The 25,441-nt window shown below is 47.6% G+C and overlaps 1 protein-coding gene across 1 annotated transcript in view; it reads right to left on the reverse strand.

Annotated features, from left to right (window-relative positions):
* The window catches only part of LOC147748878 (lactoperoxidase-like), a 1,319,638-nt gene that overhangs the window by 799,658 nt on the left and 494,539 nt on the right, over positions 1-25,441 (reverse strand). The window contains exon 8 of the mRNA XM_086964410.1: positions 5,031-5,216. Within this exon, the coding sequence (XP_086820536.1) occupies positions 5,031-5,216 (186 nt within the window). The remainder of the gene's footprint in view (positions 1-5,030; positions 5,217-25,441) is intronic.

Raw genomic sequence — 25,441 nt, forward strand, 5'->3', positions numbered from 1 at the left:
TCAGAGGTCACTGGAAACTTTCTTCTCTGCATAGGAAGTGATCAGCTTCCTTGGCACAGACAAGAAGGGATTCAGTTTTCCAACAACCGTGCAACATGACAACTTTGCTCCTCAGATCAAGAGTCGATCTCTAGGGTCGTGTGAAACAATAGACATAGATTTCACTCAGTCAGTCTGGTGCAGTTTACTTTCACAGATGTAGAGAATAGAGAGACGGGCGTTTATCAATAAAGGGTTAACATTTATTGAACAGTCTTTCTTCTCGTACAAGAGAAATGTATTGCCACAATTGCAATAACTGTTATTATAAAAAGTACGTACAGTAAGATAAGTATTGCGAAATAGAACTGTAAAAGCATTGATATGGTTTCTTAGCCATACAATGGTTTAAAAGTAATAAAACATATATACAGTCATATATACATTAGGCTAACATACTCAACTGGTGCTTCTAACTAAGCCTACCCCAGTGTGCCTGACCTAAGCCTAACACGTGAGAAGGGGGAGTAAGTAAGTAGCTTAAGTTAAGTTGGTTTTGCCAAGGTTTGTTTCAAGAATTCTCGTCTAAGGGTTTAGTCAACACCATACCTCTGAATAGAATGATGGAGGATTGGTATCTCCTTCAGGGGTCTCTCTCGATATCCCAGTCACCCGTGAGGGTAAACCGGAAGCGCCGGGACTGGATTTCTCTGCACGAGAAAGGCAGCTCGCTTCTCTCAGCGCGTCGAGGAAGGAGGGGTGACAGCGTCCGCGGGCAGCTGGGCTGGATGTCTTCGCAGAGGACGGCTGCACAGCTCCTCAAGCGTACTGCACCATAGGTCGTGCTGTAGCGGCGATAATGGCAATCAGCAGCTTCACCACCACAGGATAGCAGGCTGCAGCGACAGAGTGCTAGTTTTTACCAACACAGGGTCATGCAGGCAGCTGGCATCAGCAACAGGGAACGAACTCGCAGCTCGTATCTTTCTCTCAGCTCCCATTGCTTAAGGCAACGTTGGTAATATTTATACCTGACAGGTGCCGGGTTTGACGCAAGTTTGCTGGACATAAGACGTCAATTAAAGATGTCACTAGGAAGTGACAGTTATCAGTTGCTCATTAGAGTTCTATTACTAATCAAAACATAGCAAGCGGGGATTTCCAGGTTTGCTGAGTTTTTATCTTGTTGAAGAACTCGGAGTGTTATCTAGGAATATCAGATAGTGACTACTGCTCTGTCATTGCACTAATTGGTCGCAAAGGAAGTAGCAGAGAGTCATGCTGGAATGTGGCTCTGTTCGTGTGAGGCCAGAGATGACTTTTCAGAAAATCGCACTTGAACGGTTATGCCAATATAGGGAATAAATGGATTTATAGCCGAATAGGGGCATAAGGTCACAGTATTGATCAGGAACCTAGATAAGCACGCAACAGTCTCTTCTTTCGTGTATTGTCTCGAATCTTTGAGTTTGCTCTGTTTCTGATAGTCGCCCAGTGGTGGTATTATTCAAAACTTTCCTTTATCATCAACTTACCCAAACTCAATTTCTGGGCGTATCACTTTTACCTCTTATTGCTTCATTTTCAGTGGCAGCTCCTCTGCTAAGGCATAGGAGTGTCACCCTACTGATCAAAAGGAAAAACGAAATGATAATAACATATATATATTATAATTTTATTTTTCCTATTTAAGTCAGTGGCTCTCGAGCGGCAGGCAGGGCTAGCCAGAACAGGGACAGGAATGGTTTGCACTTCTTAAGTGCTCATAACTACTTCGCCGTCTTGCGTACTCTTCATCGTTCCCACCAGGCTTGCTTTACACAACCTGGTGAGGAACAAGCCTCGCAATCCCCTTCTGAGCACAGCGATTGATCGCTCAGACTAATAGCAACCCTGCATTGTAGCATTTTGATTGGCTATAGGGGGGCCTGAGAGCCCAGGTGCTCCCTGCTGACGGTGGAGATCGGAAGAAGAGACTGGAGAAGAGGCGACGGCCAGCCAAGGTAAGTGCTTTTTTTAAAATTTCCTTCCCGCACCCCCCTCGGCCGCCAAAACCCATGCCTCACCACTCCGATCAGTAGCAGCTCCTACTGTTCATTTTCCTTAACAATGACATTTGAAACAGAAGTCTTTCAAATTGAAGGTAGAGCAATACAAAGAAAAGTCTTGCTCATATGTGGTTCAATATCTTACAAAGCTGCCGCAAAGTGAATTGTCTTTTGGCTCATTGAAGACTGATTTACATCAGATTTAGCCTTCCTTTCTTAGATTTTTTTTGTTGTGCTATCATATTTAATCCCTGCTGGCCAACCTTATTGTTTATATTTCAACAACAGGAGAGGTAGAGCTAGGAGTCACTCCTCTTCCCCTCGTAGACACTGTTAAACAACAAAAGAGTGACTTACGGCGCAAAACAAGGGGACAAGTGAAATAACTAAAGTTTGCAGCCAAAATAGAGGGTATGTGATTGATGGAAAAACCTCTGTTTTTAAAAAGAACCCTCACTCACCAACCTAGTTGGTGACATGCTTCATCATCGGGTTCCCACCAGGGAGACCAAATGTCTCCCCGGTGTGCTACAACGCCTGATTTACAGAGGAGCAGGTTTTTTCGGACTGTGAAGTAGTGCCCACGATTGTGACTGGAAATTTTAAAAGATGGCAAGCTGTTCCCAAAACTGATTTTAATAAAGGGCCAGCAACCGATCGTTAAAAACAGGTGAATCGGACACGTGTTGGTTTTAAAATTGAACCAAATGTATCCTAAAGATGTGAAGAAAGGTTGACATGTTTTTAAAATCACGACTCACAATCCTGGGCACTACTTCACAGTCCAAAAAACCCGCTCTGCTGTAAGTCAGGCATTGTAGCACACCGGGAGACATTCGGTCTCCCTGGTGGGAACCCGATGATGAAGCACGTCACCAACTAGGTTGGTGAGTGAGTGTTCTTTTTAAAAACAGAGTTTTTTCCATCAATCACACACCCTCTATTTTAGCTGCAAACTTTAGTTATTTCACTTGTTCCTTTGTTTTGCGCCGAAAGTCAACCTTATTTTTCTTCATTGTGCCTCGTTGACAATGATCATCACATTTTAATTCACCTTGAAATAATTCAGTTGAAGATGGGCAATGTACACAAAACACCTCTATATCGTTTAAGAGAGCATAACTCTATATGTAATAATAAAGGCTTTTATAGGAGGCTCAAGAAAACTGGCTTGCCCTTGAGACATTGACAAAATGTTTAGGGCAGAAAGAGTCTGGTTCACTAATTCTAAAAAACGGCCTTTCAGTGCACTAATATATTCTAATGTGCTTAAGTGAAACAATCAAAAACATGCTTTTAAATGTAAAGGATTGTACCTCAGCTAGAATTGCTATACTAAACTAAAAAAAATGACAGTCAGCAATGTGGTCCTGGCGAGCTAAGAGCTAAGAGCTGTTCTCTTTAGTTTACATGGCGTTGCTCATCCAGAAAGGATGCAACCTTTTCTGTATGGAATTTAGCTACTGAACTCAGACCAGATAACCTGTACCTCGTGGTAATGTGACTAGGCCTGGTCCCTGTCCTTCCTTCACCAGTTGTGACCCAGCAGAATCTTTGATGAAAGTTTTCTTTCTAAACCTACGTGGAACTCAGTTGAAGTGTCATGCTTAGAACAAATGGTTCTTCGTTCAATTAATAGTATTGCTGAAAAATATGGTGTCAACTTTATAATGGGGATATTATTTAACCCTCACTATAGCCCGATATTGTCAAAGGGATTTCATTGACTCTGGGAAACAAGGCAACCTGAATGAACGTCACTCTGAGTAACATGTTGAATACATTTGGCATTGCAAATGAAATTAAGGAAAGTAAACTTGGTATGTAATATTTAGGCAAGAGGGCCTAAAAGGTATTGTTTGATAATGATAAAATGTATATATCTGGGAATAAATATCTGAAATGATTGTGTGAGGTTAAAGGCAGACTTGAACGTTCTGACTACTGAGGTTTGAAAAGCAAACTTGAAACTACTGACTATATTTTATCTATCCCCATCATAAGCTAAGTTGAAAAATTATTTCAAAGTGAGTGGGAAAGTTAGTGCTTCATACTCAATGGTGATTTAGAGTTTGGCGAGAGTATTCTGTCGCTATGATGATAGAGTACTCTCTGCCAAACTGAAGGTCCCCAAGCCTGATTTAGAGTACGTCAGTGACAGCCACTACTCTGTCTCCATTGCTGACATAGGTTTGGCCATTTGACTGGGTGGGTGGTTGAAGGGTCAGTTTTCACTGTCTCTCATCAACGAGTAAAGCCTACCTGCAGGGGCCCCTAAAAACCACAAAATGGTCTCCACACCATGGGAGACAACTCCCATGGTGAAGGCGTATTTTATTTTTTGCATTTTCAAAAACAAAATACAGCTATGGAATTTTGTTTTTGAAAATACTAAAATATGTTTGAAGTTTTGATGGATGATACCGTCATGTTGACAGAGCCGTCCATCAAACTTCAAACACATTATGACGTTGATTCCTGCCAATGTAAAGAGATGTCTTCTGGACCCATGACGGACATCAGTAGTATTGGTGTATGCTTACTTTCTCAGGACCATGGAGTATTTTACTCCCTCGCCCTTACGGAGTTATTACTGCACTCTAAACTCTAAATCAGGCCCTCGGTCTGAATTATTAATATTACAATTAATGGGAAGTGTAAAATGTGATTGTAGCTATAGAGCACCTGATTAACTGGCTCAATATTTGCTCCTGAGTCCTCTGTCTGTTTGTTGTTGAATAAACATAGGCAATGCCTTAGAATACTTTTGCCTGTTTGGAAAAAATGCAGTTCATGATGATTAATTTATATAATTCTGTCATAATGTATTATCGATACAAAGCTTTTAAGATGATTTTGTTTTATAATATCTTTTTCTAATGCGATTAATGTAATGTTTACACAGACAAAATGACACAATAAATTCAAATTTTAAAGGCAATTACAACATTTCATTGAGAGCAATGTGTTTACTTCATAGAAGTGATGTTTTCCTTGTCTCACCTGCACAGGAAAGTTGTTGCCATCGTTCTCACATCTTGGTGGTTGACAATCAGCCAGGCCCTGGGGCGAAAATTCTATGTCATGTGTAACCCACTGGCCCCATATCATGAAAATCTGAGATCTCTCACTGTCGAGTGTCACATCCTTCTCTTTGTACTTGGCTACCTTGTTTGACACGTCTCGAACCTAAGAAAGTAAAACAAGATATGGTATTAGATTAAATAAAAAAAATCAACCACAAAGACTTGTAGGAAATACAATGAGTTCTAGGTGATTTATTGAGCCAAGCACTCTTCTCTGCATTCTAAACAATCTCCAGTACTGCATCTCGTCTCTTGCTAAGTTCTTTCTTTTCTAAGTAATCTTTTTATTACATTTGTGCCTATGTAGAGCACTATCGACATTAACTTACAGCTTCCACACAGATCCGTTAGACAACAATTGGTCGACTCGGAAGAGTCTCACATTTACCAGAATGCCCAGTTCAGTTTGTACCTTGACTCTTGGCTTTTGTCCCTCCCTTTCTCAGTACCTGTCCCACGACCCCCCCCCCCCCCTTCAGGACATTCGTTGGTGTTTACTTGGGCATCCCCGAGACTCATAGATGAGTTTATCATGTATGCAACATAGGTCAATTTCTTCCCTGCAGCCAGACGAGTGCACTGTCCCATTCGCTATTACCAGTCCCAGTTTGATGGGGGCTCTTTCGGCATGAGTGTATCCCTCATCATCTACTAGTTGGAGAAGAGCTACTTTACGGGTTAGGGTCATTGAGCATCTGAGGACGGCTTCCAGCATATCTCCCGCCACTTTCCAGAATAGCCTGAGTACTGCAAATTACATACCATGTGAATAAAGTCACCCACAGCATTCCTGCACTGGAGGTAGCTGGCGTTGCAGGTTCCATGAATGCGCCACATGCATGTGAGAGTCAGGTAAATTCGGTGTAGTTATTTGAATTTTATGAGTCAAAAGCATGTCGTCACCGCCATATCTTTAGGCCCCATCGGGCCACTGCCCATTCCATGTCTTACACAGTGGCCTCATAAGTTTCCCATTGTTCCTATGGCCACAAGAAGGAGTCAGGTGTGTTTGGTACTCGAGACTTGTATATTAAAGATATTGAACTCTTGGGGGGGAGTGGGTTCATTGTGATCATTGCCTCTAACGGGCTAAACTCTGGGATGTCTGTGAGTAGGATGAGGTAGGGTCTGAAGGTATGGCCGAGTTATAGATATTGAAAGAATTGTGTGTGTTCTGTGATAAATTCCTCTTGAAAGATGTGGCCCAGGTGCTAATACTAAGGGTTTTCCATCTGCGAAATCCTTGTACCAACGTGATCTCTGGTACAGGTAGGGGACCGCAGCGAGACCGGTCACACCTCAAACCAAATGGGCATTTACACGCTCATCAACATATATAACTGATTCTGCAAAAAGACCCATGCAAGCCAAAATTCTCTGGCCGTAATTATTACACCTCATAAACACAACAGATTTTAGTTTTCATCTCAAGTTACAATATATACAGTACATCATTTTGATTATCACATGGATATAAGTAATATATGAAATTTCGTAGCAAATAGTCCACAGCTACTGCACGAATTTTCCTAGCAAATACTCCAAAGGAGTCATGATTGACCACCCCTAAGGCCCTTGTGGCATCGATTGATTCAATTGACTTGGAGCCAGGACGAAAAACTTTGCTGGTCCCTCCATAAGTTGTTCTCTACAAGGCAAACTTACCTGTCCTATCAAGACAGAGGGAATTTGGGCTAGCATAACAGCTGGTCCCCCAAACAACCATGCCAGTGCCACCCAATACAGGGATTCCCCCTGGCACCATTTGGAGAGGGGCATTGACAGCCTCAGCTTGGTCCCCTGATGCAGCCACCAACCCCCAGTATTCCCAGGGCCGTGTAATAGAGTACCCTGGCCAGCTATGGACAATCAATGTAGTGGGCGTCCCCAGCCTTCGAGAAGATACCATAGTACCCTTGTCCCGGCTTTAGCTAAAAGCTTAAAAATTCAATTCCATTTTGAATTTGCCTGCACTTCTTTCCAGATGCCCAGGTGTCTACCTGTTTTGTGGCTAAACATGACTCCTCCCTTGCTACAGCCCTGGGTATTTCCCTGACTGACCAGGCCTCCTCCAGATTCTGTGGCTTAGTGTTGCGCGAAATGCCATGGAGGGAACGGTCATCAAGTTCGCTATACACAACTTGTTGCCCCAGGCTGACCAATGAACCCATCTCTGTGAAACAACAGCTGTTCCACATCCAAGGGGGCTGACCAATTTTTACGGGCCTTCAGGGCCCAATCTCAACAGATCACCTCAGGATGATGTTGGACCATGTAATGTCCAAGCAAGTCCTGAAAAAAGACCCACCTTCCAATATTGTTAAATCTTTGCCTCCAATGTAGAGGATGGCGACTTCTGTTGGCTGTATCCTCCTGCTTGCGATCTCACAGAGTAGCTGGGATAGACCCTTCAAGCAAAGACTGCCCGCACATCCCTGTAGAATGGAAGGTCTGCTTCTGTTGCCTGTCTCTAGCTCCACAATCCTTTTCTCAAGTGCAGCCGTCCTAGCAATAACTTCGGAACATGCTTTGGTGTTTTTCCGGATAGCACCCTGAATCTTCATTGTAGCCAACTGGGCCCTCTTGTGTTCCTGGCGTGCTTCGCTTTGTATCGATTTTAACATTGCATAGATCAGAGTATTGGATGGGGGAGAGTTAGTTTCATTACGGTCTTTCTCTTTCCCATGGGCCCTAGACCCACTGTCCTGTAAGACTAGTAGTAGCCGGAGCGTAGTCCCATTGAAGTTTGTGGCTTACTTCGGACCCTTCACTATCTACCTCCTCTGAAACCTAGATGGGTGTGAGCTTTGTCTTACTGTGGCGGGGTGTAGCCCTTTTAAGTGTGTCCGCTGTATTTGGTAACTAGCACTGTCCTCGTCCGATGACAGATCCCCACTTATGGAACCCCCAGTGGACTCCCGCTCAGACTCCTCAGCCACTGAGAAGAAGCTATCCGCGTCCAGAGCCTCCGACAGGGGTTCTGCCAGGCTAGGCCCAACCACCACTGGGGCAGTTCCTACATCAGGGGTAAGATCAGTTCCCTGAGGAGGCTGATCCTTTCCTAAAGTCTGATGGGAGGGAGTTTTTTCTTCCTCCTCAATGCTCTCTGTTTGTGTGGAGTTATCCATAGTTTCAGGCTTCACAACACATGAATCTATTTGAGTTTGGGCTGTGGCCATCACAGCCCCACCAACCTTTTCAGGAAGGGACTCAGTTTGTGTATGGGCGTTACCATCACAGCCCTGCCAACCTGTTCAGGGAGGAATCTGCTTGAGAACTGGCTGAGACTGGCACAGCCCTCCTGACCTGTTCAGGGGGGACATCTTGGATTGGGGATGTGGTCATCACAGCCCCACTAACCTTTCCATGGAGATTTACCATTTTAGAATGGGTCTCTTGTTCCACCTCAGCCCAGGCTGATATTTCCAGATCATTCCCCAGTAGACAATCTACAGGCATGTTTGTAGACACTGCCACTCTCTTGGGCCAGTGACACCTCCCCAGCTGAGATTAACTACTGCCATGGGATGATCTTTCTGTACTCCATCAATGTTGGTCACCTGGTATGTGGCTCCAGTTAAAAGTTGCCTTAGGGGACTAGACTCTCAGTCACCATAGTTGTTAGACCTGACATCATTGGCTTGAGTCTCTCCTCCATTTTTTTCTGTTTGCCTCCTCTGTTTACAATGTTTTTGCTGGTATATCGCTTTGGGCACTGTGCCACTGCTGATCAGTGCCACAGTGCAAGTGCTCCCTATGTAAAATTGTTGTATTGATTAAATTCCATGTTTGGCTTATTTGGTTTACTGTCAGTCCCTAGTAGAGTGCACCAGGAGTGCCAGGGCTTGTAAATACAAATGCTGCTCGTGGGCTTGCAGCACGTGTTGTGCCACCCACAAGAGCGGCCTAGTAAAAGTATGTCTAAAGGTCTGCCATTGCTAGACCTACGTGCAGTCTGGTACTGTCACGCAGACTGCGCAAGTACACCTACTTGCCAGTCCCCAAACCTTCCCTTAGCTTCATATTAGTCACCCCTATGGTAGGCCCGAGGGCAGGGTGCATTGTAAGCATAAGGTAGGACAAGCCTGACCAAGTTGGCATGTCCTAATAGTGAATTACAGCCATCTTCGTTTTTCACTATTGTAAGGTAACCTGCTCTCCATTAGTTAGAATGGGCTGCCAGGATTATTAATGCTATAATCCTAGCTGGCTCGGGGAGCATGGTGCAATGTCAAGTTTCGTATCCCTGAACTCGGGGTTTAATAACGCATCTGTTGGTGTGGATGGTTTTTGGACTCTGGGTCTGAAAATAGCACTTTTAGAAAGTGGCTATTTTATTGTCTAACTATTTCTGGTTTCTGCTGGTTTGGTGTGCGTGTGACAGGAGCTGGGTGGCTCCAGAGATCTGAATGAGTCGGTGTGGGATGAGTGGGACATTTGCATTGAGAGTAGGGGGAGAGTAGCTCCTGATAGCCTGTCCTGCCTGACACAATGCTGGCTCCACCTCCTGCCAGGCGACTGATGGCTCTGTGCCTGCCAGGGACGATCCTGGCCCCACCTCCTACCAGGAGACCGATAGCTCTGCTCCTGGCAGTGACAATGCTGGCTCCACCTCCTGCTGGGCGTCTGAGGACCCAGCCCTGCACAGTGAATAGGCCAGGTGCCTCTGCCTGGCTACACCCACAACAAACCCAGGATGTGGGGAAATTCCCCTGCATGGACAAAGGGATCAAAGCCAAAAAGGGGTATAAGAGAAGGACCCCTGAACCAAGAATTTAGATCACTTCTGACAAGGAAACCTGAACCAAGGACAAGAAGCCTGCTGATCCAAGGACTTGCCTACCCCTTCTGCCAGTGTGCTGTTTGCTGGGGGGGAATCCTGCAGTTGCTTCTTTATTTTTGCCAAGGAACCAGGAGAGAGGAACTGTGTGTGTACTCTCAAGCTTTGCTTTAGAAAATCTCCAAGGGCTGGAAGAGTTCCAGCCTCCTGTTGAAGTCACAGGGCTAAAGGACTTCATTTGCTAAAAGTGCTTGTTGCTGGAACCTGAAAGTCCAGCACCTCTGAAAGAAACCAGCAATCTCGACGCCGACAGACGCCGTCGAATCCAGCTCGACATCGTGAGTAACGGCTCCAGTGTCCCGCTTCCTCGATGCCGGCCGCCGGGCCCGATCGACGCCAGCAGCAACGCCAGTGAGTAGCGAGTTCGGCTCCAGCTTCAAGTGACCCCGTGTCTGCACCACTGCTGATCGCATCAACTTCGAGCCCTCTCGACGCCGTGAGCGCTGCTCACTCTTGCAACATCATCATCGACATCGACGACGACGCCGTATCCTGCTTCGCCTCGTGAGCGCTGCTCCTGCCTGACATCTGTCGACGCCACTGCAGATCGCCCCGACTCCGAGGCCCGATCGACGCCGAAGACGCGACGCCGGACATCTCGACGCCGCTGATCATCATGTGCTTCGCTTTTCCAAGGTACTGTGTTGTGGGGGTCTGTGCGACTCCGGGCTCGACGTAGCGCTCCTCGCGGTCGACGCCGAACCTTCGGATTAACTTTGCCTCGACGTCATGTGACTCCAGTGTGGGTTACATTGTTGCCAAGAACTGTGTTTTAAAGAAGAAGAGTTGCTTTTGTTACTAAAGACTTTTGTGCTAAGAAGAAACTACACTTGAACTATTATTTTTCCTTCCAAGAGTATTTATAAGATTGTGGTATATTTGTGTCGCTATTTGGTCTTGTGCTAAGCCTTATATATTAACACACGGAAGATATCAAGGGTCTTTTCTAATCTTAACAGTGGTCGGTACCTATTTGTGGTATCCAAAACCACACATACCAAGAGGTTATCTAGGAGGTTACAGAGGAGAGGAAAAAGAACAAAAGTTCAAAGATAAAGGAAAAATATACCCATCAGCCCACACACTGGCGGAACTTCATCATCTGGGTGGTGTGATGAGTGTGAACGAATGTAGTGGTGATATAAAAATACCTGTTTTGATGTCTCTGAAAACTTTATTGGGTGCGACCATCAAAACGGCATATTAAAAGCAGAGTGGAAATAGTATGTAAAAAATTACTATTCACCATGGATGGTAATTGGTCAACATGTTTCAGCCCCCACGGGCTTTCATCAGGACCCATGATGTACACTACTGCAACACTTACCACGTAACGTGATAAATAATCTCGATTATGTAGACCTACCAGTTGTGAAGTAGTCTCATATCTTGATTTTTCAAACCTCTCCCAGAATTGTAGGGAGGAACAGCCTCACCTCGCCTGGCACTCGCTCAGGACAAAGAGGCCATGCACTTTCCGTCGTTACCTCGGTCTGGCTTGCCAACTAGAGACAGCAAGTCTAACATTGGTGGGTCAGCAGTGAGGATTTGAACATTGCATTTATGACCCATGTGCAGTGATTAGTGTGCGCTACATAGTGAAAGCAGACCATAGCGCAGCCACAATCTATTTGGAAGGATTCTATTTTTGTTCTCCGCTTTTCTGAAGCTTGATTTTTTGAACACTGCCAGTTTTGACCATGAGTGACGCTGGAGTCACTGCCCCTGTTGTTGTTGTGAAGGGATTCGATAGAGCAAAAATCAAGGAATACACATACAATCAGCTGAAATACTTTTGCAAGCAGTTGAAAGTTCCTACCACAGGCCTCAAAAATAAGGCAGGATATTTTAAAACATTGGAGGCCTGGTTAGAGGCTAGAGATCCCACTGATCCGGTGGTGGAACCGCCAGTGGAAAGGGATGAGGAGGTGCCAGTGAATGGGGCCGTGTCCTCTACCGGTAGCAGTGTTTCCTCCAAAGGTCTTTCCCCTGAAGAAAGAGAAGAAAGGGCGAAAGAGCGAGAATACAACATGGAAATGGCAAGGCTTAAGATAAATGGGCAGTTGGAGTTAGAAAATGCAAAAGGCAGGAGAGAAGCTGATTTGGAGATCAAAAGGATGGAGTTTGAAAGAGAAAAGTTAGCTTTGGAGCATGATGCAAGGTTGAGGCAGATAGAGCTCAAAGCTAAAAGTTTAGAATTGAATCCCTCTGGTGGCAGCATCCCATCTGTGCCTGCAGAAAGTAAGTTTTATTTTCCCAAAGATGTGATCAAAGATTTTCAGAAGAATGAGGATATTGGTCAATGGTTTAAAGCATATGAGTTAGCATTGTTGGCCCACCAGGTCCCTGAGAAGAATTGGGGAGCGGGGTTGTGGGGTCGCTTTGTGAATGAGAGGGAGAGATACCTTGTTGGACATGCCTGTAGAGGATAGGATGTCTTATACTCATATGAAAGATGCTTTAATGTTAAGGTCTGGCCTAACCCCAGAAAAGTACAGACAGACCTTCAGAGAATGTAAGAAGTTGCCTGGCAATACGTGGGTTGAATATGTGTCCTTTTTTGCAGAGCCATGGATGGTTGGTTAAAGGACAGCAAAGTGGAAAGTTATGAAGCTCTTTATGATTTGTTTGCTTGGGAGCACTTGTCTAATAACTGTTTTCCAGAGCTGCGCCAGCACCTTATTGATAGCAAGATATCTAACCCTAGAAAACTTGCTGAAGAGGCGGACCGCTGGGTCAGTACCAGGGTCCACAAGGGTCCAGTGGGAGACTCAGCCAAAGGTGGGCAGGGTCCCCAGCAGAAGAGTGAGAGGGACAAGGGTAAACAGAGGGAGTTCCAGAAAGGGCCCCAAAGTAAATCCCAAGGGAACCAAGGGAAGGGTTCCCAGCCTCCCCCTGTGAAGAAGCCAGGGACCCGACAGGTAAACCTGTTCATAGGGGCCCAATGACCTGCTCTGTTTGTAAGCAGGTGGGACATCGTTTTTATGATCCCCAGTGTCCCATGAGGGACTCTAGTGCACCACCACGTGCACCCCCGTCAGTTGGCGAGTGTAGCCCTGGGAGGGGAGGAGATGGTTGCCCCTGGTGGGAGGGGTCCCGCAGAGATGTCCCTGGTCTCTCTAGGAGACATGGAAATGGTCCCTCCACCCCCTATGCCTAGTAACACTAATAAATATAGGCAGTGGGTGACCATTAATGGCCATAGAGTGGAAGCTCTCAGAGACACCGGAGCGAGTGTGACAGCTGTCAAGTGTCACTTGGCGTCCAGAGAGGAGGTGGTTCCCCACGCATTCTACCCTGTGATAGCTGCTGACAACTCCCAGAAAGAGTGTGAGGTAGCTCAGGTTCCCTTTGAATGGGGGGGAGTTTCAGGTACTCTTCAAGTTGCTGTAAGGCCCGCCATGCCTGTTGATTGTCTCCTGGGCAATGATTTAGAAGACTCCCCTTGGGCTAAGGTGGAGAGGGAGACACATTTGAAAATGTTGGGTGTGCCAGAGTGGGTGTGTGCAACCACTCGATCCATGACAGCTAGTAAGGGTGTTGATGGGGTCCCGGAGCCTGAAAGTATGGCCCAGGACCCAGGTGTGAAGAGAAGTGGCAGGAGGCGTGGGAAACCGGCCCCCATAGTTCCCGTGGTCCAGGAGGAGGCAGACCCTGAGGGGGATGCCCTGGAGCCCACAGGGGAACAAGTTGCTGAACTGGGAGACCTGCCCGAGCTGACCCACTGGCAGTAGGATGGTGGTCCCTCCAGGGAAGAATTTGTTGCAGAATAGAAAGTGTGCCCTTCTCTTGTGGGTATGAGGCAGCAGGCCTCAGCCCAAACCTCAGGTGATCAGTCAGGGTCACATTTTGTTTACTGGGAGAACGACCTCCTGTATAGCGAGCCTAAGGCTGCTGAGCCTGGGTCAGCCCGTGTGCTGGTGGTACCCCAGCGCTTCAGAGCCTTCCTACTGGGTTTGGCTCATGACGTTCTGTTAGCTGGACATCTGGGGCAGGACAAGACCTATGACAGGCTTGTCACCCATTTTTATTGGCCTCAGATGAGAAGGGATGTAGACATCCATTGTAAAACCTGTCACACTTGCCAGGCAAGTGGGAAAAGCGGAAGGAAGCAGAAGGCTCCCCTCCAACCTTTTCCAGTGGTCAGTACCCCCTTTGACCGGGTGGGGATTGACATTGTTGGGCCCCTGGACCCCAAGACAGCCCTGGGCAACAGGTTCATCCTGGTCTTGGTGGACCATGCCACACTGTACCCGGAAGCCATCCCTCTCAGAACAGTGACGGCCCCCGTGGTGGGACGGGCACTGATGGGTGTTTTCTCCCGCATGGGGTTCCCCAGAGAGGTGGTGTCAGACCGGGGCACCAACTTCCTTTCCAATTATATGAAGTCTCTGTGGAAGGAGTGTGTGGTAACCTACAAGTTCACCACTCCTTACCACCCTCAAGGTAATGGGCTGGTTGAGAGATTCAACCGGACCCTTAAAGGCATGATCATGGGTCTTGAAGAACCAATGAGGCGGAAATGGGACGTCCTCTTGCCATGCCTGCTGTTTGCTTACCGTGAGGTGCCACAGAAGTCTCTAGGGTTCAGCCCCTTTGAGCTTTTGTATGGTCACCCGGTAAGAGGACCTTTGAGTCTGGTCAAAAAGGCTGGGAGCAATCTCCCAGGAAACCTCCCCAGGATGTATACAGTTACATTCTGGCCTTTAGGAACCAGACTAGGCGCTTCAGAGATCTTGCTCAGGCAAATCTGGAGGCCAGCCAGGAGGAGATGAAGCGGTGGTACGACCGGAATACCACTCTGGTAGAGCTTCAGCCTGGTCAAGAAGTTTGGGTCCTGTCCCCTGTGGAACCTTGTGCGCTCAAGGACAGGTGGACTGGACCATTTAAGGTTGTGGAGAAAAAGAGCGATGTCACCTACTTGGTGGACTTGAAATCTCCCAGGAACCCCTTGAGGGTCCTGCATGTCAACCGTTTGAAGCCCCATTTAGAAAGGTCCGAAGTGGGCATGCTACTAGCTACAGATGCTGGATTGGAGGAGGAGAGTGAGCCTCTTCCTGACCTCCTGTATGCAAAAGAGCAAGATGGGTCAGTGAATGGTGTTGTCCTCTCTGACACACAGACCCTTTAGCAGCAGCAAGATTGTCGCCAACTGTTGGGACAATTCCCTGATCTGTTCGCCTTGATTCCTGGTGTCACTCAGTGGTGTGTCCATGATGTGGACACCGGGGACAGCACTCCTGTGAAGCACAAGGCTTACAGGGTGACTGACAAGGTCAGATCATACATCAAGGAGGAAGTCTCCAAAATGTTTGCCTTAGGGGTGGTTGAGTCCTCTAGCAGTCCTTGGGCCAGCCCAGTGGTCTTGGTCCCGAAGGCTGCAGCGCCAGGTGCTTCACCAGAACTTCGGTTCTGTGTGGATTACCGAGGACTCAATTCAGTCACCAAGACTGACGCGCACCCCATCCCCAGAGCTGATGAGCTCATAGATCGGTTGGGGGCTGCCCTGTACCTTAGTACGTTTGATTTGACGTCTGAGTACTGGCAGATTGCCTTGACCGATGGGGCAAAAGAGAGGTCAGCATTCTCCACACCAGATGGGCTCTACCAGTTCCGGGTTATGCCCTTTGGGATGAAGAATGCCCCTGCCACCTTACAGAGGTTGGTCAACCAGGTCTTGGCTGGACTGGAGGACTTCAGTGCCGCCTACCTGGATGACATCGCAGTGTTCAGCGCCAGCTGGGAGGAACACTTGCGCCACCTCCAGGAAGTGTTGTTGGCCCTGCGCAGAGCAGGCCTCACAATCAAAGCCAGTAAGTGCCAGATTGGGCAGGGTTCTGTGGTGTACTTGGGGCACCAAGTAGGGAGCGGCAAGGTGGCCCCCCTACAACCCAAGATTGATACCATCCTGGCATGGGCACCGCCCAAAACCCAAACTCAGGTGAGAGCCTTCTTAGGTCTAAAGGGTTACTACAGGAGGTTCGTCAAGGATTATGGTAACATTGTGCACCCCTTGACTTCGCTGACTTCCAGGAAGCAGCCACGAAATGTGATCTGGACTGACGCCTGTCAGACGGCCTTTGACACCCTGAAGACTGCAATGTGCACAGCACCCATATGCCAGGCACCCGACTTTTCTAAAGAATTTGTTGTCCAGACGGACGCTTCCGAGCATGGGGTGGGGCCTGTTCTAGCTCAGGTGAATGAAGAGGGCCGAGACTTACCTGTAGCCTTCATCAGCAGGAGGTTACTTCCCAGGGAACAGAAGTGGAGTGCGATAGAGCGAGAAGCATTTGCTGTGGTCTGGGCGCTGAAGAAGCTAAGACCCTACCTGTTTGGGACTCACTTCCGGGTTCAGACAGACCACAGGCCCCTCAGATGGTTGATGCAGATGAGGGGTGAGAACCCAAAACTGTTGAGGTGGTCCATTTCCCTACAGGGTATGGACTTCACAGTGGAACGCCGCCTTGGCACAGATCACGCCAATGCTGATGGTCTGTCCAGATTTTTCCACCTTAGTGATGAGGACTCCCTAGGTGAAGGGTAGTTCTCCCCACATTTCAGCTGGAGGGGACACGTGTTAGACCTGACATCATTGGCTTGAGTCTCTCCTCCATTTTTTTCTGTTTGCCTCCTCTGTTTACGATGTTTTTGCTGGTATATCGCTTTGGGCACTGTGCCACTGCTGATCAGTGCCACAGTGCAAGTGCTCCCTATGTAAAATTGTTGTATTGATTAAATTCCATGTTTGGCTTATTTGGTTTACTGTCAGTCCCTAGTAGAGTGCACCAGGAGTGCCAGGGCTTGTAAATACAAATGCTGCTCGTGGGCTTGCAGCACGTGTTGTGCCACCCACAAGAGCGGCCTAGTAAAAGTATGTCTAAAGGTCTGCCATTGCTAGACCTACGTGCAGTCTGGTACTGTCACGCAGACTGCGCAAGTACACCTACTTGCCAGTCCCCATACCTTCCCTTAGCTTCATGTAAGTCACTCCTATGGTAGGCCCGAGGGCAGGGTGCATTGTAAGCATAAGGTAGGACAAGCCTGACCAAGTTGGCATGTCCTAATAGTGAAGTACAGCCATCTTTGTTTTTCACTATTGTAAGGTAACATGCTCTCCATTAGTTAGAATGGGCTGCCAGGATTATTAATGCTATAATCCTAGCTGGCTCAGGGAGCATGGTGCAATGTCGAGTTTGGTATCCCTGAACTCAGGGTTTAATAACGCATCCGTTGGTGTGGATGGTTTTTGGACTCTGGGTCTGAAAATAGCACTTTTAGAAAGTGGCTATTTTCTTGTCTAACTATTTCTGGTTTCTGCTGGTTTGGTGTGCGTGTGACAGGAGCTGGGTGGCTCCAGGGATCTGAATGAGTCAGTGTGGGATGAGTGGGACATTTCCATTGAGAGTAGGGGGAGAGTAGCTCCTGATAGCCTGTCCTGCCTGACACAATGCTGGCTCCACCTCCTGCCAGGCGACTGATGGCTCTGTGCCTGCCAGGGACGATCCTGGCCCCACCTCCTACCAGGAGACCGATAGCTCTGCTCCTGCCAGTGACAATGCTGGCTCCACCTCCTGCTGGGCGTCTGAGGACCCAGCCCTGCACAGTGAATAGGCCAGGTGCCTCTGCCTGGCTACACCCACAACAAACCCAGGATGTGGGGAAATTCCCCTGCATGGACAAAGGGATCAAAGCCAAAAAGGGATATAAGAGAAGGACCCCTGAACCAAGAATTTAGATCACTTCTGACAAGAAAACCTGAACCAAGGACAAGAAGCCTGCTGATCCAAGGACTTGCCTACCCCTTCTGCCAGTGTGCTGTTTGCTGGGGGGAATCCTGCAGTTGCTTCTTTATTTTTGCCATGGAACCAGGAGAGAGGAACTGTGTGTGTACTCTCAAGCTTTGCTTTAGAAAATCTCCAAGGGCTGGAAGAGTGCCAGCCTCCTGTTGAAGTCACAGGGCTAAAGGACTTCATTTGCTAAAAGTGCTTGTTGCTGGAACCTGAAAGTCCAGCACCTCTGAAAGAAACCAACAATCTCGACGCTGACGGACGCCTCCAAATCCAGCTCGACATCGTGAGTAACGGCTCCAGTGTCCCGCTTCCTCGACGCCGGCCGCCGGGCCCGATCGACGCCAGCAGCAACGCCAGTGAGTAGCGAGTTCGGCTCCAGCTCCAAGTGACCCCGTGTCTGCACCGCTGCTGATCGCATCGACTTCGAGCCCTCTCGACGTCGTGAGCGCTGCTCACTCTTGCAACATCATCATCGACATCGACGACGACGCCGTATCCTGCTTTACCTCGTGAGCGCTGCTCCTGCCTGACATCTGTCGACGCCGCTGCAGATTGCCCCGACTCCGAGGCCCGATCGACGCCGAAGACGCGACGCCGGACATCTCGACGCCGCTGATCATCGTGTGCTTTGCTTTTCCAAGGTACTGTGTTGTGGGGGTCTGTGCGACTCCGGGCTCGACGTAGCGCTCCTCGCGGTCGACGCCGAACCTTCGGATTAACTTTGCCTCGACGTCGTGTGACTCCAGTGTGGGTTACATTGTTGCCAAGAACTGTGTTTTAAAGAAGAAGCGTTGCTTTTGTTACTAAAGACTTTTGTGCTAAGAAGAAACTACACTTGAACTATTATTTTTCCTTCCAAGAGTATTTATAAGATTGTGGTATATTTTTGTCGTTATTTGGTCTTGTGCTAAGCCTTATATAAACATTCTTATTTTTATTATACTACTGTGTTGTGTCCATTTGTAGTGTATTCACTTTATTACTGTATGTGGTCATAAATGCTTAATGCACTGCCTCTGAGATAAGCCGGTCTGCTTTGCCAAGCTACCAAGGGGGTGAGCAGGGGTTATCTAAGTTTGTGATCCCCTTGCCCTGACTAGAGGAGGTGAGTCCCTATTTGTCAGAAGTGTATACCTCTGCCAACTAGAGACAGCCAAGTCTAACAATAGTGATGCTAGCCCCTGTGTCTCTATAGGCCTCAAGTTTCAGACCATTGATGAGGGGCTCCTGCCTGTACTTGCTCAAAGTGTTGGGACAAGCAGTGAAGTTGGCAAACCCCATGCCATTTTCACAGACAAGAGTAGCTGTGGTAGGGGACCTGGTTAGGCCAGAGTCCATTCGAGTTCCCCAAGTACACCCAGCCAAATTCTTGGGGGCACTCCCGCCACCTGGGGGATTACTACTAGTAGTAACAGGAGGTGTTGGAGTATTACTTGGAGGTATATTTTCCTTATTGCTGGCCTTGGGGCAACTGTTGTCAGTTTTCCAATGGCCAGGATTTTTACAAGCATGGCAATAAGGTTTCTTAACTGTAGAGGAAGGATTTTGGGACCCACCCCTATCATTGGAATTTTGGGGCCCTGGGGAAGTCTTGTCTTTAGATTTATCCCCACCTTTCTCTTGAGGCTCGGTAGAATCTTTCTTCTGGTCATTACCCTGATTTCTAGGCCTTATCTTGGTTCTGACCCATGTGACTGCCCTCTTACTCAACTCTTGTGGAGAGGTCAGATCTGAGTCCACCAGGTGCTGGTGTAAAAGCTGGTTTTGGCAATTACTAAGGATCTGCTCCCTCATAATCAAATTATACAATCCTGTATAGTCATGTACTTTGCTGCCCAGTAACCACCCTTCCAGAGCCTTAGTAGCACAATCTACAAAATCAGTCCAGTCCCGAGTCTGAGCCTTTTGGGTGTCACTGAACAACAACCTGTATTGCTCAGTGGTTAAGCCACACCCATCAATCAGAGCACTCTTCAGGACAGTGTAGTTTTTAGCATCCTCCTGTCTAACAGTGAGGAGTTTATCGCTCCCTTTCTCAGAAAAGGAGAGCCACAAGATTGCTGCCCACTAATCTTGGGGAACCTGCTGGAGCAAGCAGGCTCTCTCCAGAGCAGTTATCCACTTGTGGATGTCAACCCCGTCTTTGTAGGGGTCACAATCTTACTCAGGTTTCTATGATCATAAGACCTGTCTTTATCCTTATGGATATTGCTGCCACCAGTGGAATCTAATCCACTTAATTTTTGTTCCCTTGCTAAATCAAGTTTAGCTTGGGCCAGGGCTATCTCTTCCTTTTCTATCTGGAGTTGGGCAGCTCTCATCCTAGCCTCATGCTCTTTTCTCTGAGGGGAAGTCAGTCCCCTTTGAGAACCTCTTGAGACATTAGAAAGGTTAGATTCCCTTGAAGGAGATCTCTCCCTTCTATTGCCTGGGTTAAGTCTACTGTTGGGCCTGAGAAGGTGAGAACCTTCTCCAGTCCCATGTAGCCTTAAGTTAGCCTGGCTAAGTCTTCTGACTTGAACCTGGCCATCCCCTGATCATCTGATTCATTTCCATCTATCTCCTCATCTTCTGAGGTGATGGTTTAATTCCCTGGGGGGTTTACTCCTTCTCCTATCTTACCAGAGGGACCTGTTTCAGGATCCCTCTCAAAATCAGCGTTCTCTAGGATAGCGATGAGGATGGGGATAGTGGGGTTATGGCCCCTTTTCAGCCCCCTTGACGTGCACACAGCACTAAATTCTTTGAAGCTGAGTTTTTCATAGCTAGATGGTGCCTTGGGAGGGTCACCCACAGGTAGAGAACTAAGTGGTTCACCTGTTCCAGCCATGACTAGTGAGGTGAAGGTGTATGTCACTACCTAAACTTTGTGTTTACCTACGTGAAACCTCTCTAGGAGTTGTAGTCAGGGTGTGCTAGGCCCTTTGGTCTACAACCACTAAGTTCAGTAGAACTTAAGTATTTAAAGTTTTGTTTATATGTACCTAAGGTACTTGATGTGATCTTTCAAATGATATTGTCAAAGGTTACAATTGGTAAAACAACAGCAAGCTCAAATCCCAACTGCTGCACACCAATGTGAGAAGTTGGCCTGGTATATGATGATCACTAATTCTAGTGAGCACCTTGCACCAGTCCAAACGACCCTTATGGTGATTGGTTGTAAGTCAAGCTTATAGACAAGCTATCCTATGGGTAGCATGGACAAAAAGCAGTCTTAGGCTTAACTCAAGAGGGCATGTGAAGCCAGCTGTTTTACCATATGCAATCCTTTTAATACCAAATGAAAGGACACCACACAAGTTATGTATTATAAAATATATGTATTTATTACTAGAATAATCCCCTATACTCTTTATGAGCACAGAAGCACAAGCGTTAAACAAAGAACTTCATATAGTATTCAAAAGTTGCACAAATATGGATAGACCCGGGTGGCCCCTCAAACCATATACTAAAATAGTGGTATAAGAACCACGTCATGAACAATGGTAAGGCCTAGGGCCTTGAGAATCGCTGGGGCTACACTGGACTAACAAAGGCTAGGACATAGGAGGCCCACAGGATGCGGGTGCAGTGTCTATAGGCAACCGTGTTTACTATACAAGTCAATGGTGTGTAAAAATCGGAAAGTTATAGGTTTAGGAGTCTTCCGACTGGACTAGAACTTAGCCACTTAAAACTAGGACACTAAAGGTGTAAACCACTACAGGAGCACCGGAGTACTCTTGTTACCTCACCCACAGGAAGCGGGTGCATAGGTGTCAAAGTGCGTCGGATTTCGTCGTGGAGTTCTATGGAGCCTGGAGGTGAAGATGCTGCAGGCGACCAGGAGAGAAGAGTACGGTTGGATCCAAGGGTGGATCAAAGATGTAGAGTACCTGAAAGGAGAGGGGACAGAGTCTAGGTCACTAGCCAGTGACCAGCGTGGAACCAGGAAGGAACCAGGCGATGTCGGGTTGCAATCAGGTGATGTCGAGTAGATTGTCTCCACTGCCACGTGGACCAGGAAAGATCGAGGACGTCCAGGAGCTAGTCACGGGCTGTCCCACAAAAGCTCTCGCTGTCATAGGTGTCGGTTCTCGAATCAGAGTCAACAGGCCTTGGCAAATGCGACCCACGCAGAAATCGAAGATGGCTTCTGGATCGGACCAGCAAGGTCTGATCGGCTGCTCCTTTTCAGGGGAGTGAGGGCCAGTCTGGAGCAACCAGACCAGCAGTGTAAAGTTGAAGGTTCGTCGTCACAGAGGCCACTAGCCAATGGCAAGTGACCGGACAATGCGTCGAGCAGGAAAATGCAGAAGGGCCCCACACAGCACTCGGTGAGTGTGGAGAGGTGATCTTTGGTGCAAAAATTGCTCGGTGTTGGTGCTTCTCAATCCCCAATGCACAGCTTTGAGGGTGCCTTGGGAGCTGCACGGGAAGCACTTTGCTGGCTTTCCAATATGGCTGGTCCCACGTCTCTCGTCGCCTCCACGGGTCTCAGCTTTACTGGGACTGTGGATCGGGCTGTTGGAAGTCTGGAAGTCTGGTACTTGTTGGTCTCTGTCGTTCGAGCTCCGGCAGGAGCAACAACAAAGAAAGCCTTTGAGCGCTGGTGGTGCCTGTTTGCACAGGGTGATCACTCCTTGACCACAAGGGAGATTCTTCAGTCTTCTACGTCGAGTAGGATGTGGAAGGGTCCAGATGTATGTATCAAAGTTTCAGTCAGGATGATCTGATGTCTCATGGCACAGCTCCTCCCTTTATTCCAAATCAAGGGGCTGTATCTCCTGCTAGGACCCTCCTATGGGTGGGACCCAGGAAGGGGGTGGTTACACCCCTTTCCCTTTGTCCAGTTTCGCGCCGAAGCTGGGGCTGGAGTGCCCCAGCACCGGTTTGAACTGGGCTTTGCCTGGGACACCTTGTGCGCCCCAGGCAGTGTCTAGTTTCATTCAACCCTCCCTGCTACAATCCACTATCTCCTGTCTGGGGTGGTGTAACACCTCCATGTGACAGGAAACCTTTTGTCCAGGCCTCCCCTGCCGGAGTTTCGGTCAGCAGCAGGAGGCCAGACTCGTGTCTGTGGCAGCAGCATCCATTTTGTGATGCTGGAGCTCTGGTTAGATTTAACCGCGTTTAAGTAAAGTAACATGTCTTCTCCCTCTAGAAGGGTGAAATGCTACCCCCGTCATCAGAACTGGCGAGGGGGTAGTATTCCAAAGCGTATGACACCTTACACGACATGTTTTGATAAAGCCAACCCAAAGATAGCATTCAACCGCGAGGTTCTTAATGCACTTAAGAGTATATGGTATGGCAATATCCCAGACATGTGTCCGAAAGCTGCAGACAGGCTCAGCTCATGCTAGAGCACCATCTCACATAAAACCAAGCACTCTGCCTCCAGGATTGTTAAGGCCTACCATAGACGTGACTTATAGGTGTATATGTTTCCAGAAATAAGGTTAGACATAGGTATACTATATCTAAGCAAGGGGTGATAACACCCACACCTTGCCCCAGCTGAGTGATCAGCCAGTTGTGTCAGTTTGGATGGTGTGAGAAGTTGGCCTGATATATGATGTCTCCAATTCTGGGGGCACCTTGTATCAGTCCAAACAATCCCTTATGGTGATGGTTGTAAGTCAACCTTATAGACAAGCTATCCTAAGGGTAGCATGGACTAAGCAGCCTTAAAGGCTTAACTCAAGAGGTCGTGTTAAGCAAGCTGTTTTACCAATCACAATCCTGTAATATCAAATGAAAGGACACCACACAAGTTATATATTATAAAAATATATGTATTTATTACTTGAAAAATCCTCTGTACTCTTTATGAGTGCAGAGGCACAAGCATTTAAACAAAAGCACAGTTAAACATATAAAAGTTGCACAATTATGGATGAGTGTGGGTGGCCACTCAAACCATATACTAAAATGGCACTTGGTAGCCTTGATAGTCAGGCCCGGATTTTGCAGGGCCTCCAGAACCTTCTTCAGGTGGATCAGGTGATCCTCCCAGGTGGAGCTAAAGACAGCAATATCATCTAGATATGCTGCACAAAAGTCATCCAACCCAGCAAGGACTTGATTCACCAACCTTTGGAAGGTGGCAGGTGCATTCTTCAAACCAAAGGGCATTACCACAAACTGATAATGTCCACTAGGGGTAGAGAATGCTGTTTTGGCTTTAGATTCTTCAGCTAACCTGATCTGCCAATAGCCAGCTGTCAAATCAAATGTGCTCAGAAATTTGGCAGAAGTCAACTTATCAATGAGCTCATCTGCCCTTGGAATGGGATGAGCATCTGTCCTAGTGACATCATTAAGACCTCTATAGTCCACACAAAACCTCATTTCTCTCTTTCCATCTTTGGTATGGGGTTTTCGCACAAGGACTACTGGGCTGGCCCATGGGCTCTCTGATAGCTCAATCACTCCAAGTTCAAGTATCTTTTGCACCTCAGCCTTTATACAATCCTGAAATGGTCAGGTTGCCTGTGGATTTTATTCTTCACAGGCAGACTGTCACCAGTGTCCACCTCATGGGTGCACCAGTTAGTTTGACTGGGTGTGAGAGAAAACATATGTCTATGGGCCTGCAACACCTGTCTGCAGTCCGTCTGTTGCTGGTCAGTGAGGCTGCCTGCTTAGGCTACTCTATCAACTGAACCATCTTCAGGGTTCTGGGACAACAAGTCTGGGAGAGGGTCACTCTCTTCCTCCTGTTCCCCATCTGTGGCCATGAGCAGGCTCATGTTCTTCCTGTCAACAAATGCTTTCAATCTGTTAACATGGAGCACCCTGTGGGGGCTCCTAGGGGTTCCAAGGTCCACCAAATAGGTGACCTATCCCTTCTTTTCAATGATGGTGTGGGGTCCAGGCCATTTGTCTTGGAGAGCTGCTGGGGCCACTGGCTCCAACACCCACTGGCTGGAACTCAACCAGAACAGCCTTTTGGTCATGCCAAGCTTTCTGTAATTCTTGACTGGCCTCCAGGTTTTTGGATGCTCTTTCCATGTACTCAGCCATCCTGGAGCGGAGACCAAGTGCATAGTCCACAACATCTAGCTTAGGCTTTTTGAGAGGTAACTCCCATCCATCCTTCACCAGACACAATGGACCCCTCACAGGGTGGCCAAACAAAAGTTCAAAAGGGCTGTAGCCAACCCCCTTCTGTGGGACCTCTCTGTAAGCAAAGAGCAAGCAGGGTAAAAGGATGTCCCATCGTTGCCTAAGCTTCTCAGGTAACCCTTTTATCATTTCCTTGAGGGTCTTCTTGAACCTTTCAACAAGCCCATTGCACTGAGGATGATAGGGTGTGGTAAACTTATAGTTTACTCCACACTCTTTCCACATTGCCTTTAAGTATCCAGGCAGGAAGTTGGTACCTCTGTCTGAAAGAACCTCCTTTGGAAAGCCCACTCTTGAGAAAACTGCAAGGAGGGCCCTTGCCACAACAGGAGCTGTTGTGGTCCTCAGGGGAATTGCCTCTGGGTACCTGGTGACATGATCCACTACCACCAGTATAAATCTGTGCCCAGATGCTGTTTGAGGATCCATGGGACCCACAATATCTATTCCAACTCTTTTAAAGGGTACCCCCACCACAGGTAGTGGTATTAGGGGGGCCTTTGTTGTGCCACATGACTTACCACTGGCTTGGCAAGTGACACAGGAGCGACAAAACTCCTTGACATTTTCTGACATATG

This window comes from Lissotriton vulgaris, chromosome 1_1 (genome assembly GCF_964263255.1).
Source record: "Lissotriton vulgaris chromosome 1_1, aLisVul1.2, whole genome shotgun sequence".
Lineage (NCBI taxonomy): Eukaryota > Metazoa > Chordata > Amphibia > Caudata > Salamandridae > Lissotriton > Lissotriton vulgaris.